The sequence below is a fragment of the Tachyglossus aculeatus genome, chromosome 17, assembly GCF_015852505.1.
Source record: "Tachyglossus aculeatus isolate mTacAcu1 chromosome 17, mTacAcu1.pri, whole genome shotgun sequence".
In the NCBI taxonomy this organism is placed as follows: domain Eukaryota; kingdom Metazoa; phylum Chordata; class Mammalia; order Monotremata; family Tachyglossidae; genus Tachyglossus; species Tachyglossus aculeatus.
Genome location: NC_052082.1, coordinates 7,501,194 through 7,517,365, shown reverse-complemented (window position 1 = coordinate 7,517,365; position 16,172 = coordinate 7,501,194). Strand labels below are relative to the sequence as shown.

General features: G+C 46.5%; 1 protein-coding gene across 1 annotated transcript in view; it reads left to right on the top strand.

Moving 5' to 3' along the window:
• Positions 1 to 15,227, top strand: part of LOC119938992 (transmembrane protease serine 11E-like) — a 39,729-nt gene extending 24,502 nt beyond the window's left edge. The window contains exons 4-11 of the mRNA XM_038758776.1: positions 1,948 to 2,069; positions 4,358 to 4,425; positions 5,680 to 5,843; positions 6,688 to 6,726; positions 8,351 to 8,528; positions 9,612 to 9,871; positions 11,007 to 11,149; positions 14,855 to 15,227. Of these exons, the coding sequence (XP_038614704.1) occupies positions 1,948 to 2,069; positions 4,358 to 4,425; positions 5,680 to 5,843; positions 6,688 to 6,726; positions 8,351 to 8,528; positions 9,612 to 9,871; positions 11,007 to 11,149; positions 14,855 to 15,016 (1,136 nt within the window). The 3' untranslated portion in view covers positions 15,017 to 15,227. The remainder of the gene's footprint in view (positions 1 to 1,947; positions 2,070 to 4,357; positions 4,426 to 5,679; positions 5,844 to 6,687; positions 6,727 to 8,350; positions 8,529 to 9,611; positions 9,872 to 11,006; positions 11,150 to 14,854) is intronic.
• Positions 15,228 to 16,172: the final 945 nt, after the last annotated feature.

Genomic DNA, 16,172 nt, shown 5'->3' with positions numbered 1-16,172 from the left:
ACAGTCTAGAAGGGGGAGACAGACAACAAAACAAAACATATTAACAAAATAAAATAAATAGAATAGTAAATATGTCCAAGTTAAATAAATAGAGTAATAAATCTTTGCAAACATATATACAGGTGCTGTGGGGAGGGGAAGGAGGTAGGGCGGGGGCGATGGGGAGGGGGAGAGGAATGGGGGGCTCAGTCTGGGAATCAGATTGGACACAGTCCATGTCCCACTTGGGGCTCATAGTCTTAATCCCCATTTTACAGATGAGGTAACTAAGGCACAGAGAAGTGAAGTGATATGCCCAAGGTCACCCAGGAGATCTGTGGACAAGATGGGATTAGAGCCACAAAACCCAATCCCGCGGCTAAACATAGAGGGTCGAATTCTGTCACTTGACCTTGTTTTCAGCCTTCATCATTTAGCTGGGAACCTCCTGATTTTTGTTGTTCTGGATGGACGATCACACCGACATGGCTATCTGGCGAAAAGCCTAGAATTGTCGGGGAAATTATTAATCTGCCCAGTCAACCTTGCCTGGCAAGAGAAGACAGGAATGAACCTCTGAGTGTCTGAACAGAAAAAAGGTTTCCTCGTCAGTTCAAGAAATGGAGCTCTTGGAGATGATCATCATTCTGGAAATTAGAGAAATAGCCTGGCCTGGTGGACAGAGCTCGGGCCTTGGAGTCAGAAGGATCTGGGTTCTAAGCCCAGCTCCATCACTTGTCTGCTGTGTGACCTTGGACAAGTCACTTAACCTTTCTGGGCCCAAGTGACCTCATCTGTAAAAGTGGGGGTTAAGATTGTGAGCCCCATGTGGGACAGGAATTGTGTCCAATCTGATTGTTTTGTATCTACCCCAGCTCCTAGACCAATACCAGGCATATATTAAGCTCTTGACAAATACCATTTTTTTTTAAATGAATTCTGCCTATCGCCTTTACTCCTGGGGCAGATCCAGACTGAGGACAGCAGTGGAATTCCTTTCATCTTGAATATTCCTCCTACCGACTTCCTGAATCTTCCTGCTTGGCAGAACCAACCCCATCTAATAATAATAATGGCATTTATTAAGCGCTTACTATGTGCAAAGCACTGTTCTAAGCGCTGAAGCACTGTTCTAAGCGCTGTCTAGAGACAGGAGCACGGACTTCTTAGAGAGTTGGATGGGCCCTCATGAGACCATCTCATGAAAGTCTAGCTTCCCCAGACTGATGGCTGGGTAGCAGCATGGCTCAGTGGAAAGAGCCTGGGCTTTGGAGTGAGAGGTCACGGGTTCAAATCCTGACTCCACTAATTGTCAGCTGGGTGACTTTGGGCAAGTCACTTAACTTCTCTGTGCCTCAGTTACCTCATCTGTAATATGGGGATGAAGACTGTGAGCCCAACATGGGACAACCTGATCACCTTGTATCCTCCCCCGTGCTGAGAACAGTGCTTTGCATGTAGTAAGAAGCAGCATGGCTCAGTGGAAAGAGCCCGGGCTTTGGAGTCAGAGGTCGTGGGTTCAAATCCCAGCTCAGCCAATTGTCAGCTGTGTGACTCTGGGCAAGTCACTTAACTTCTCTGGGCCTCAGTTATCTCATCTGGAAAATGGGGATTAAGACTGTGAGCACCCCGTGGGACAACCTGATCCCCCTGTAACCTCCCCAATGCTTAGAACAGTGCTTTGCATATAGTAAGCACTTAAAAAATGCCATCATTATTATTAATACATGTCATTTTAATTTAGTTATTATTGTTTATTTTCTCTGGGAAGACCTTTTGGAGTCTGGTCTTTCCTTGGCTTTACTGACAAGAAGTTTTCTCCTGTCCGATTCTTCCCCAGAAACTTTTGGGAGCCGGGAGAAAGTGGGAAAGTGAGGAGATCTCTACTACTTGTGTGAGTTATGTTAAATTACAGCACCCAGAAGAGCATGCAGTGGCTAGTCTGTTGTTTCTCCTCTCTCTCCGCAGATCAGAAGAAGCCATACAATTACCTCAGCACCTTAAAATTCACCAGTAACCAAAGCTATCACAACTTTGGCAAGGAAGCCTCGCAGAATTACACCAAAATGAGCCAGGCTATTGAAACTCTGGTGAGTGAGGATTTTCCTCACATTTACTTGTTACATTTCCTTGAGGTCCTTGAAAATAATAATGACAATAATAATATTTGTTAAGTACATACTCCGTGCCAAACACTGTACTGTACTCTGGAGTAGATACAAAATTATCAGGTCCCACACGGGACTCACACTGTAAGTAGGCGGGAGAACAGGTATCGAATCTCCATTTTACAGAAGAGGGAACTGAGGCTCAGAAAAGTTCAATGACTTGTCCAAGGTCACACAGCAAGCAAGTGGCAGAGGTGGAAGACCCACCAACGAATCAATGGGACTTATTTAGTGCTTATTGTGTGCAGAGCACTGTGCTAAGCACTACAGTACAATAGAATTGGTAGACACATTCACAGCCCAAAAGGAACTTAGAGTCTAAAGGGGTAGAAAGACATTAAAATAAATTACGGCTATGTACGTAAGTGCTGTGGGGCTGTGAGTGGAGTGACTATCAAGGTTTAAAGGGATCAAGTAATTCCAGCTCTGCCACTTACCTACTATGTGATCTTGGGCAAGTCACTTCACTTCTCTGTGCCTCAGTTACCTCATAAAATAGGGCTGAAGACTATGAGCCCCATGTAGGATGTGGACTGTGTCCAATCTGATTATCCTGTAGCCAGGGCTTACAAAGTGCACGGAACAAAGTAAGTGCTGAACAAATAACCTTAAAAAAAAACCCACCCAAAAACCTGTTCTCCCTGCTACTGACACTGTGAGTCCCTGTGTGGGACAGGGTCTGAAGCAATCTAATTATTTTGTATCTATACTAGTGTTTAGTTCAGTGGTTGGCACATAGTAAATACTTAAAATATCATTGTTATTATTATTATCATCATTATTGTTATTATTATCATTAGTCTGAGCGCCAAGGTGAAGGTGAAAAGACTCACCAAAAAATGTTTATGTGCTGAGAGATCCTGCTGGAATCCAATTTCAAAGCATTTTTCGCCATGCCTGACAACCACGTCATGGGAAGGCTTTTGTGAAATACATGGGTGTGAAAGCTAATGGTAAGACCTCATGGGACTTAAGGCAACCCTGGTCATTTTTCCCCGAGCCTGGACCTAAGGAGATGTGCTTTGCCCTTTGGGAGATCCCCAGGTCTCTGACGCCCTCCGATCCCTTTCCTTGAGATGGCACTGAAGCAGGTGATGATGCTAAAGAAAGTCCCGGAAGATTTTGTTGATTTTTTTTTAACAGCCCCAATGAACTCTCCCCAGTTAACCAGCCTACAGTGAGGACATTTGGTGCCATTCCATTTTTTTTTCCTCACGATTCAGCCTGGAAGGAATATAAAGCACTCTGTGTCAGGTTCTTTTCTCCCCAGCACTTAGTACAGTGCTTTGCAGACAGTAGGCACCCAATAAATACGGTTGAATGAATGAATCCATGGGGCGGGAGGGTCTCTCGTTGGCTCGAGGGTATATGCAGACTGCTCTGGGCTGTAATTCTTCTTGGATGTCTGTCCCAGTTCTGACGTGGTTTGGGGAGAGAGAGAGGCGAGAGATGGGAAAAGGTGCAGGAATCAATCAATCAATCAATCAGTGGTCCAACTTGGACTTCCCAAGTGCTTAGCACAGTGCTCTGCACACAGTAAGTGCTCAATAAATACGCTTGATTGATTGATTGATTGATTGATTGGTATTTATTGAGTGCTTATTTTGTGCAGAGCATCATACTAAGTGCTTGGGAGAATACAGAACAACAAAATTAGCAGACATGTTCCCTACCCATAACGAGCTTACAGTCTAGAGGAAAAGACTGAAATGCAATCTGTCAATCAGGTAGACATGCCAGCCCCAGAATGCTTAACTACATGGGCAGTAAAAGAGTAGATTGGGTCTCTGGCAGCTAAGCGGTAAAAAACAGGCTCCCCGTCCTATCTCTTTAAATCAGACCTTTCTCTGTCCTCCCCAAAACAAGAGTGAGGAACCTGGGAGATTCTGTCTGAGTTGTAAATATTTTCATGCCCGTCTTCCCCATTTTTAGACTGTGAGCCCACTGTTGGGTAGGGACTGTCTCTATATGTTGCCAACTTGTACTTCCCAAGCGCTTAGTACAGTGCTCTGCACACAGTAAGCTCTCAATAAATATGATTGATGATTAAAGTTAGAGGTCAGAGAGCTCCAGATCCGCCGGGCACCCGGCCGAGTGGGCAGTAGCGGCTCCCCATCATATCCTCGGACAGCAGTGGGGTAGGTCACCTCCCTCTGGCCGCTCTCCTGGCTCATGGTGGTGACTGACATGTCACGCGTGTCTTTGAACAGGTGAGCAAGGCCTTCCTCAGCTCCATGCTACGACGCCAGTACGTCAAGTCTCAAATCATCCGATTCAGGTGCGTGAACCCCGAGCTGGGAAACTACTACAGGTAGGGGAGTGGGGGAACCTCCTTCTCCCGCTTGCCTCACCCCACATCTTGACAGGATGAGGCACCTGCTACAGTGTTGACCCAGTTAGCTGGGTGAGGAACTCCATTCTTTGTCCTTGGGAATTCCTACTCCCTCACCCGAGGCCTTGGATAATTGCAGGCCGTTCCCAGAGCGGGCAGAGGTCACGGCACCGAGAGTTTGGGATGACAGCCTGGACTTCCTGAATGAAGGTGGAAATGAATGCCTCATTCCTGTGAGGGCTTCTCCCCCATCCTCAGCTGCACCCCATGAAACAGAACCCCCTTTCTCCTAGGTGGTTTGGGCGGATCTGGAGTGATGCCAGTTGTCTGATGCACAGGTGCATCCCATCTCCACCCAACTGTCCTCGGGGTGGGGTTGGGAAGGTGGAGGGGAGCTCCAGGCTCCCTCTGAAACAGGGTTCCGGGGTTGGGGAATCTCCTCAGGTTCATCCCAGGAAGTCCCACAGGGCTCTTGAGTATGGGGTTGGGAGCGGGGGTGGAGCAGGGGGCGAGGGTAGTGGGAATCCAGGTTGCACCTGGGGCTAGACAGAGGAGAGAAGGGCAGCCCAGCCTTCCCTGAAGGCCCCCTCCCCTGCCTCAGCCGGGGGCCGGTTCCCCTGGGGATCTCCCAGACCGGCCTGCTGGGCCTTGTGGGGTGGATCCTCCCTGTTCCTGCTCTAGAGCATCTGACCAGTGGTTGGGAGAGAGTGCCAACAAGCCCTGAGGGAGAGCAGAATGAAAGGTAGGCTTTTGGAGGCCAGGATTGGCACAAGGAGTGGGCACAAGGAGCCTGTGGAGAGCTGCCATCCGGGGCCTCCATGGAGGCACAGAGCCCTGCCTTCCTGAGCACCTACTCCACGGACCTACTCTCCCAGACACGGGAAGGACTGCTTCACCCATGGCGGGGCTTAAGGCTGGGAAGAATTGAAACCATGACTCCAGAGTCCTGGAGCATCGATTAAATCAGGTGGTGTGAAGGAATTGTCCCTTTACAAATGCAAAATTGAAAAATGAAGGTCTCCTGAGCTAAACCAGACTCCTGGATCAGGGACTTTTCCTCACTGGGTTTTCATGACTCAGGGGAAATAGATTTCAGAAATACAACTGTCACCAACTGAGTTTGTCAGTGGAAAGAATCAATGAAGTCGACCCGTGACTTGTTTCTCATTTTTCGGGTTGTTTTCTTTTTACGATTTACAGCCCAGAAGAGGCGGGTGTGATGGCCCACATGCTGATGAATTTTCGATTTCCCTCTACCACCAGTCCACAAGCTGTGAAGAACACAGTCACTTATGTTCTAAGCACGAAGCTGAAGGGCAACACATTGACCCCCAAAGTGGATCCCAATTCCATCAACCTCACGAGTAAGACTTGGGCTTTCGTTGGGCTCTTGTTGGGTGATTGCTCTCATTTGTAATAGTAGTAGAAGTTGTTGTAATGGTAGTAATATTAATGACTCCTTCACTGCATACTGTTAATGATGAGGGTACTTATTAAGTGGCTATTAGGTGCCAAACACCTTGCTAAGTGATCTTGGAAGATGCAAGATGATTCCAATGGCTATAGCCCCATGTCCCCTGTCCGGTTGGCTATCCGTGGCAGGCCATACAGATCAATGGCGGTTGAGGTAGTTGGGTTGGCAGTAGCTGGTTGGCTTGCTGTGGCAAGATAAACGGACCAGTGATGGATGATGTGACAATTTTTTTATGGCACTTGTTTAGCCCTGACTATATGCCAGGCACTGTACTAAGCACTGGAGTTGATACAAGCTAATCAGGTTGGACACAGTCCCTGTCCTACGTGGGGTTCACAGTCTTCATCCCATTTTACAGATGAGGTAACCGAGGCACAGAGAGGTAAAATGACTTACCCCAGGTCACGCAGCAGACAAGTGGCCAAGCCGGCATTACTCTCCACTAGGCCTCGCTACTTCTCATTAGTAGCATCTGGTTGGCTTGTTGTGGCAGAAAAAATGGACCAAGTGCTTAGTACGGTGCTTAGCACATAGTAAATGCTCAATAAATATGATAGAATTAATTAATTAATTAATTGATTGGCAGCATCACGTTTTCTGGCTGTGGCAGTGTAAACAGAGTGATGATGAGTGGTGTAATTGGTTTGACTTTGGAACACCCAACGTGACAAATCAAAGGAGTTTGAAGTTGGTTGTGCCACGCTCTGACTGATCTATATTGACCCTCGTTTCAGGAATCAACAAGGAGCAGTCTGATGATTACGTGAACAGCTGTAAGTTCAAACCATTGATCGTTTTTTGAAATTGATGGATTGCAATACCCAAATGTAAACAGTGAAACACTCCAAGACCAAGGCAAGTCTCTGCCCCATTCGGGTCTAGTGGTCAGGCGGTGTGGTGAACTATAAAAGACCTATATTGTCCCATTTTGCACACAACTCCTTATTTATTTCTCTCACAAGGAGTTGGGCGCAAAATGTGGTGGTATAGATTTTTACCATGTCATCTCACTATTGGCCAAGGGGCAACAATGTACAAAATGTCCATATCTATGGACACAACACACACAGTTGCATACCCAATTACACAATTGTATATTGTGTACAATATATATTGTGGTTGCCCTTCTCCAGCCCGTACTGGCCAAGAGACTACAATGTATAAAATGTCCATAGACACTTTGTATATACACATATGCACACTATATATACACATAGATATATATATAGATATCTATATATATCTACATATATATATACACACACTATATATGTACACTATACTGTATTATCTATGCTTTGCTATGCTATGCTATTAATATATAGTACATCATAAATATATGTTATATATAGCATATACTACATGTATACTATGTATATACAGTATATACTACACATATACTAAATATAATACATAACATATACTACATATATACTATACACACACATATATGTAGATATATGTATATATGTATATATATGTATATATGTTTGTACATATTTGTTACTCTATTTATTTATTTATTTTACCTGTACATATCTATTCTATTTATTTTATTTTGTTGGTATGTTTGGTTTTGTTCTCTGTCTCCCCCTTTTAGACTGTGAGCCCACTGTTGGGTAGGGACTGTCTCTATATGTTGCCAACTTGTACTTCCCAAGCGCTTAGTACAGTGCTCTGCACACAGTAAGCGCTCAATAAATACGATTGATGATGATGATGATGTATATCTACATACATCTATATACACACACACAGAATGTCCATATATACTATTTATGGACATATATACATATATATAAAGTTGCATAAACAATTGTACAGTTGCATTTTGTGTTTTATATATATATATATGTATATGTATATACATATATATATGTATATGCCTATTTGTATTTCCCAAGCGCTTAGTACAGTGCTCTGCACACAGTAAGCGCTCAATAAATACGATTGATGATGATGATGATGTATATCTACATACATCTGTATACACACACACAGAATGTCCATATATACTATTTATGGACATATATACATATATATAAAGTTGCATAAACAATTGTACAGTTGCATTTTGTGTTTTATATATATATATGTATATGTATATGTATATATATATGTATATGCCAATTTGTATTTCCCAAGCGCTTAGTACAGTGCTCTGCACACAGTAAGCGCTCAATAAATACGATTGATGATGATGATGATATAATGGCTATGCATCGATTCAGTCACTGCTTGTGCCACTTTTTGCAAGCCTGAAGCCACTCTATCCCCCAAACGTGGCGGTTGCATCTTCCGTGGCCTTATTTTGCCCTATCCAGGCTGAGTTTTCTCTCCTTTACACGGTGATTTCTTCTCCTAAGATAAACTCACGGACACGTGTTGTTCTTCTAGGCTGCGGGACCCGCCGGAGCAAAGCCAATGCAGACGGCCTCCGCATAGTGGGCGGGAACCCGGTGGAAGACGGGGAATGGCCCTGGCAGGCCAGCCTGCAGTACAACGGCATCCATCGCTGTGGGGCCACCCTGATCAACAGCACCTGGATCGTCAGCGCGGCACACTGCTTCAGGAGGTATGGGATGGGGGTGAACGGCGGAGGGCTTGAGGGGGGACCTTGGATGGAGGGGAGAGGGGAGAGGCAGCCGGGTAGAGTCAGGCCGGAACCCCTGAGGTTTCAACGGCTACAGAGTTGGGGGTTAGGAGTCATTCCAAGTAACTATGCTTTGTCATTATTTTTTTAATGGCTTTTTTAAAGGCATCTGTTAAGCACTTACTAGGTGCCAGTCACTCCACTAAGCACTGGGGTAGATACAAGATACCAAGTTGGAAACTAGTCCATCTTTCCATGTGGAACTCACGGTCTTAATCCTCTTTTTAGAGATGAGGGGACCCAAGCACAGAAAGGTCAAGTGACTTGCCCGAGGTCAAACGGCAGTCAAGTGGCGGACCTGGGTTAAAACCCAGGTCCTCTGATTCCTAGGGCCAAGCTCTTTCCCCTAAATCGCGCTGCTTCCTCTTCCTCAGCTCTCCAGATCGAGGGCGTAAGGGTTATTCTGAACACATGTGATTCCACACAGGACTCTTGACTGATCTGTCATTAGATTGGAAGCTCCTTTTCTGCCTCTTCTTAAACGTGCTCTTCAAAGGGCTCCATACTCCGCTTGTGAGATATTCGTGGACTGTTAAAAAACGTTTTAGAATAAAAGGAGCAGCTCATCATTATCGCCATGATAAGAAAAACATTTTTCTGCGGTTACAACGTGCTAAGCACTCGAACTGGTACAAGATGAATAAAAAGGGAAATAGTCCCTGACACTCATAGGGCTCACAGTTGATGAGGGAGGGACAATTGATATTTTGTCCACACTTCATAGATGAGGCAACAGAGAAATAGAAAAGTTGAATACAGCAGACTTCCCTCTCCCCTCGTTTTACTTTCAGATTCTGAGTCCTCTGAGCATCAGGGATCGTGTCTAATTCCCTCCTGGGTATTAGTTTCCTGGGCACACAGTGCTCTGCATACAGTATAGTGTTCAATAAGTATCACTGATTGATGTAACTACTGCTGCTCAGTACAGTGCCTGGCACATATTAAGTTCTTCATTAATGTCATCGACTAAGTCAATGAAGGCTGACTCTCCTTTATATTTTTCAGTTATGCAGATCCAAGCCGTTGGACTGTTTCCTTTGGGGTCACGGTAAAACCGGGAAAAGAGAGACGTGGTCTCAAGAAGATCATTATTCATGAAAAATACCACTACCCAGATCATAACTTCGACATTTCTTTGGCCGAACTTTCCTCACCCGTTCCCTACTCGAATGCTGTACACAGGGTTTGTCTTCCGGATGCCTCCTATAGATTAAAAAATGGTGATACGATGTACGTTACGGGATTTGGAGCGGAGGAAAACGATGGTGAGGCCTTAAGCCCAAAGCCAAAGGGCAGGGGAATGTTCCCGGATCTTGGTATTCCCCGAAAGGTTGGGGTTGGGAAACCCACAGCCAGACACCCCCGAGAGGGCCAGCCTTAATTCCCACTCTCAGAGAATAAGTCAAACGTCTCGAGGATTGCAAATTCAGCTTTCTCCCCACTTCGGAGGGGACAGTGGCATCCCGGAAACCTGTGGCGTGGTTCTTTCTATATTCAAGGGCACTGCCGAATATTCCTCCAGTAGCCTGGTAGGTAGAGCTAATATTGTTCTACCCATTTTACAGGTGGAGAAGGGGAGGAGACATGAGTGTTTATGGCTAGCCCAAGGAAATGCAGTGAGTCAATACCAGAGCTTTAACCCACAACCTCAGAAGTGCAGTGAGCACCATTTTAGAAACCTAAGAAAGGAAGTTGTGTGTGAGGACTATTCACCTTGCTGCAGTCCCTTTCTAGAATCAAGTGGAAACCACTGTCACTTCCACTCTTCCCTAGGGCAGAGGTCAATCAATCAGTGGACTTTATGGAGTTTTTACTGTGTTGCAGAGCACCGTACTATGCGCTCTGGGAGAGTGCATTAGAGTAATAATAATAATAATAATGATGGTTAAGCGCTTACTATGTGCCAAGCATTGTTCTAAGTGCTAGGGTATATCCAAGGCGATCAGGTTGTCCCACGTGGGGCTCACAGTCTTCATCCCCATTTTACGGATGAGGTAACTGAGGCACAGAGAAGTGAAGCGGCTTGCCCATGGTCACGCAGAGGACCAGCGGACAAGGGGGTAGAACAGGTAGATGTGATCCCTGCCCTCAGGGAGCTTACAGTCTTGAGGGCAATCTGACATCCTGGATAAAGATGGGTGGATATACTGGCCAAAGGCTCATCCCTGGGCACCCACGCTGCCCATTTTGAGCTGTTCGGAAGGATACTAGCTCTTTGCCCGCCCCATTTCGCAATACACAATTTGCCACCGAGATGGCACTTGGCTACTCTACACTCTGATCGACTCAGGGGTGTGTGTTTGTGTGTATGTGTGTGCGCGTGCGAGCGTGTGCACATGTGTGAGAGTGAGCAGTGTCTCTGGTGCGCTGGAAGATGCGAACGCCATTTCTCCCCTTTAGGAATGAGTCAAAATACCCTGAGGGAGGTCCAGGTGAGATACATAGACTCAGAGATCTGCAATGAGCCCCAGATTTACAACAACGCCATCAGCCCTGGAATGCTGTGTGCCGGCTACTTGGAAGGAAAAAGAGATGCCTGTCAGGTAGGTTAACGTCAACCCGAACCCCTGGCTTGGGAGCCAAGTGGCTTTCTGCAAGGCCCAGGGAGAAGCCACATGGCCTAGTGGCCTAGTTGGAGAGGGCCTAGGGAGTCAGCTGGACCTGGGTTCTAATCCCGGCTCCGCCACTTGTCTGCTGTGTGACCTGGGAAAGTCACTTAACTTCTCTGTGCCTCAATAACCTCATCTGTAAAATGGGGACTCAATACCTGTTCTCCCTCCTACTTATATTATGGGACCTGATTACTCCTTACTCCTCACTCTCGGCTTCAAGGCTGTCCATCCCCTCGCCCCCTCCTACCTCACCACCCTTCTCTCCTTCTCCAGCCCAGCCCACACCCTCCACTCCTCTGCCACTAACCTCCTCGCTGTACCTCGTTCTTGCCTGTCCCGCCATCGACCCCCGGCCCTCGTCTTCCCCCCGGCCTGGAATGCCCTCCCTCTGCATATCCACCAAACTAGCTCTCTTCCTCCCTTCAAAGCCCTACTGAGAGCTCACCTCCTCCAGGAGGCCTTCCCAGACTGAGCCCCCTTTTCCCTCTCCTCCTCCCCATCCCCCCAACCCTACCCCCTTCCCCTCCCCACAGCACCTATATATATGTTTTTACAGATCTATTACTCGATTTTACTTGTACATATTTACTATTCTATTTATTTTGTTAATGATGTGCATTTAGCTTTAATTCTATTTGTTCTGACATCTTGACACCTGTCGACTTGTTTTGTTTTGTTGTCCATCTCCCCCTTCTAGACTGTGAGCCCATTGTTGGGTAGGGACTGTCTCTATATGTTGCAGACTTGTACTTCCCAAGTGCTTAGTACAGTGCTCTGCACACAGTAATTGCTCAATAAATACGATTGAATGAATGAATGAATGATCATCTGTACTATTATATGATTACCTCTTCACTGCATTATGAACTTGGGAGATTCAACAGGAGCAGGAAACAGGTATCCTGCCTTCTGGAAATATGAGTTTGAATGATGAGGGGTCATTCGGCTGTGTGCAGATTTGGGGAAAATCAGATATTCCACTGGACACATCCTTGCCAAAAAAACACACAAAAAGACGACTACCCTAGGAACATTCCCAGGTCTAGCCCCTAAAGGCAAAGGAGGTTGTTGAGGATGCAGTCACCTCTGGCCCCCTTCTTCATCAATCCACCTGTCTGACTGACAGATTGTCAGCGGCATGCCTATTTGATTGACAGCTGGCCTGCCAGGCTTTTTTAACTCGCCCCTCCAACCCCCTACTTCTAGCAGCGTGGCTCAGTGGAAAGCACACGGGCTTTGGAGTCAGAGATCATGGGTTCGAATCCCAGCTCGGCTACATGTCTGCTGTGTGACCTTGGGCAAGTCACTTCACTTCTCTGTGCCTCAGTTCCCTCATCTGTAAAATGGGGATGTAGACTGTGAGCCCCACATGGAACAACGTGATCACCTTGTATCCCCCCAGCGCTTAGAACAGTGCTTTGTACATAGTAAGCGCTTAACAAATGCCATTATTATGATTATTATGATTATTATTATTTTATTATTATTATTACCCTGTCTCTGCTGCCACCTTGAGGAGCTCTTAGAAAATAAGAGCCTGTTATCCTCCTCCTCCTCCTCCTCCTCCTCATCAGTATTTATTGAGTGCTTACTGAGTGCCGAGCACTGTACTAAGTGTTTGGAAGAGCGCAACAGAGTTGGTAGACATGTTCCCTGCCCATAATGAGCTTACAGTCTAGAGGGAGAGGTGGGCGTTAATATAAATGAACAATTTATAATATATAAGTTGTAGATATGTAGGTAAGTGCTGTGGGGTTGGGGGTGGGTGAATATCAGATGCCCAAAGGTCAGAGATCCAAGTTCGTTGATGACACAGGAGGGAGAGGGAGCCGGGAAATAAAGGGCTTATTCGGGGAAGGCGTACGGGAGTGTTTGCTTCCAGTTGACATATCAGAGCAGAAGGAAAAGCAGAGAGCAAATAATAATAATAATCATGGTATTTGTTAAGCGCTTACTATGTGCAAAGTGCTGTTCTAAGCGCTGGGGAAGTTACAAGGTGATCAGGTTGTCCCACGGGGGGCTCACAGTCTTCATCCCCATTTTACAGATGTGGTAACTGAGGCACAGAGAAGTGAAATGACTGGCCCAAAGTCACACAGCTGACAATTGGCGAAGCTGGGATTTAAACCCATGACCTCTGAATCCAAAGCCTGTGCTCTTTCCACTGGGCCGCGCTGCTTCTCTGTAATAATAATGGCATTTGTTAAGCACTTACTATGTGCAAAGCACTGTTCTACGCACTGCGGAGGATACAAGGTGATCAGGTTGTCCCACAAGGAGCTCACAGTTTTTGTCCCCATTTTACAGATAACTGAGGCACAGAGAAGGTAAGTGACTTGCCCAAAGTCACACAGCTGACCGTTGGCAGAGCCGGGATTTGAACCCATGACCTCTGACTCCAAAGCCCGGGCTCTTTCCACTGAACCACGCTGCTTCTCCTCTCAAATGAGAGGAATCAATCGGTCACTCATATTTATTGAGCGCTGAAGTGACAGACAGCTCAGTGGTGACAGAGGGATCTAGCGTCTTCAAGCGCTTAGCACAGTGCTCCGTACATAGTAAGCACTGAATCGATATGATTGATTAAAAAGCACTTACATCAGAGCTGGTGACACCTCTGCATCCTGTCTAGATTAATGCAGGCGCTTAAAGGGCTACAGCCCAGGGCATCATCATCAATCGTATTTCAAGCGCTTAGTACAGTGCTCTGCACACAGTAAGCGCTCAATAAATACAGCCCAAGGTATTTGGTTAAGGGGCGCCTCCCCCCAGTTTCTAAAGTAGAGCTATCAATAAATTCACAAAAATTATGTACGTTACATATTTTAAGACAGAATTGTAATCACAGATCAGCTTCCTGCTCATTGAAGGCAAATTCAGTACAGCCTAATTAATGTTCAGTACAGTAGTTAACATTTCAATTTGGAAAAAAAGATTTAAATGGGGAGTGGTGGTGGATGACACAGAATCTATTGAGAAGCAGCGTGGCTCGGTGGCAAGAGCCTGGGCTTGGGATTCAGAGGTCAGGGGTTCTAATCCCGGCTCTGCCCCTTATCTGCTGTGTGACTTTGGGTAAATCACTTCACTTCACTGTGCCTCAGTTACCTCATCTGTAAAATGGGGATTAAAACTGTGAGCCCCATGTGGGACAACCTGATTACCCTGTATCTACCCCAGCGCTTAGAACAGTGCTTGGCATATAGTAAGAGCTTAACAAATACCAACATTATTATTATTATTATTAATAGCCACAGGCCCTCGGGGTAATTAATCTGGCTCCGCCCTTCAGATCTTAAACATATTATCCTACACATCCAACTCCCTTTTTTATGGTGTTTGTCAAGAACTTACTCTGTTCCAGGCACCGTACGAAGCACTGGCGTAGATATAAAGTAATTAGTTTGGACTCAGTCCCTCATGGGGCTCACACCCTTAATCCCCATTTTACCGATGAGGTAACTGAGGCATAGAGAAGTGAAGTGACTTGTCCAAGGTCACACAGAGGACAAGTGGAGGGGCCGGCACTAGAACTCTTGACCTTCTGAAGCCCAGGCCTGTTCCATCCACCAGGCAACGCTGCTTCCCATGCTACTGATGAATGCTAATAACGAACGCATCTTTCTTTCCTCTCCGCAGGGTGACTCTGGGGGGCCACTGGTCAAGTCGAATGCCAGAGACATCTGGTACCTAATGGGGATCGTGAGTTGGGGCGACGAGTGCGCTCAGCCCAACAAGCCTGGCGTCTACACCCGCGTGACGTTCTATCGTGACTGGATCGCCTCCAAAACGGGGATCTGAGGCGGGGGACCGGCGGCGACGTCCACTCTATCCCCCTCACCCGCTCCCTGCTTCTGCCTCCCACCCTGTGCTTCAGGAAGCCCTGGTCAGGGAAGTCCCAGCTCAGAGCCGCGAACCCAGTCAATTCTCCCACTCGTCCCTCAGGCCTGTGATCCCACTCATTGCCCCCTTTCTGTCGGACGAACCGGCATTGAGGGAAGGGAGGGGGAAGGACGAGAGGAACGAGAACGTCGCTTGACGTGGTAGAAAATACAGCTCTGTGTTCAAGTGCTCAGAGTTTTCTGGAAGAACGGAGGGCCTGTGTGGGAGGGGGGTGGGGGGAAAGGCTACCGGGTTTTTCTAGTGAAGGTGAGAGAAAGGGGCAAGTGGGAAATCAGAATTAGTGAAGAAAATCTGAGAGGCACCATTCGAAGCAATGAACAGAAGCGCTAAGCCAAGGGAAGACTCATTCGTCGCTGATGAAGGAGTTCTTGGGGTGAGGCAGTACATGGCAGGAGAGGACAAAGGAGGTGAAGGGAGGGCTGCCCTTTCTTGTTCACCCATATTTAGTACTGTGTAACACTTAGTTACAGTCTATGAAAGCTGCTCATTCTGAAATTTCACATTAAACATTTAGTGTTGCAATTGCCGAGTGCATTAATGGACTCTTAGCTCCAAAAGACACTTGAAATTCAGCAATAAAATTAATAAAATGAACACAGGAAAGGGAAAGCCTCATTCCATGGTATTACTTGCTCTTGGTGGAGGGAGGTGCCACATTGCCCCTGGGGAACCCTTACCTGCCCTTTCTCTTCTTACCAGGGCTTGGTACCTTACTCTAAGAGAAGCGGTGTGGCCTGCTGGAAACATCATTGGCCTGGGACTCAAAGGACCTGGGTTCGAGTTCTGGCTCCACCCCTTACCTTCTGTGTGGCCTTGGACAAGTCACTTCACTTCTCTGGGCCTCAATTCCCTCATCTGCAAAACGGGGTTTCAATCCCTGTTCTCCCTCCTACTCAGACGGGGACCCCCATGTAGGCCCTGATTATCTTGTATCTTCTCCAGGGTTTAGGACATTGCTTGGCATATAGTAAGCACTTTAAGAAATATCACAATTATTATTCAAGGTGCTAATGGGGTTACACAGCCCTGAAAGTCACGGCCTCAGATAAAACTA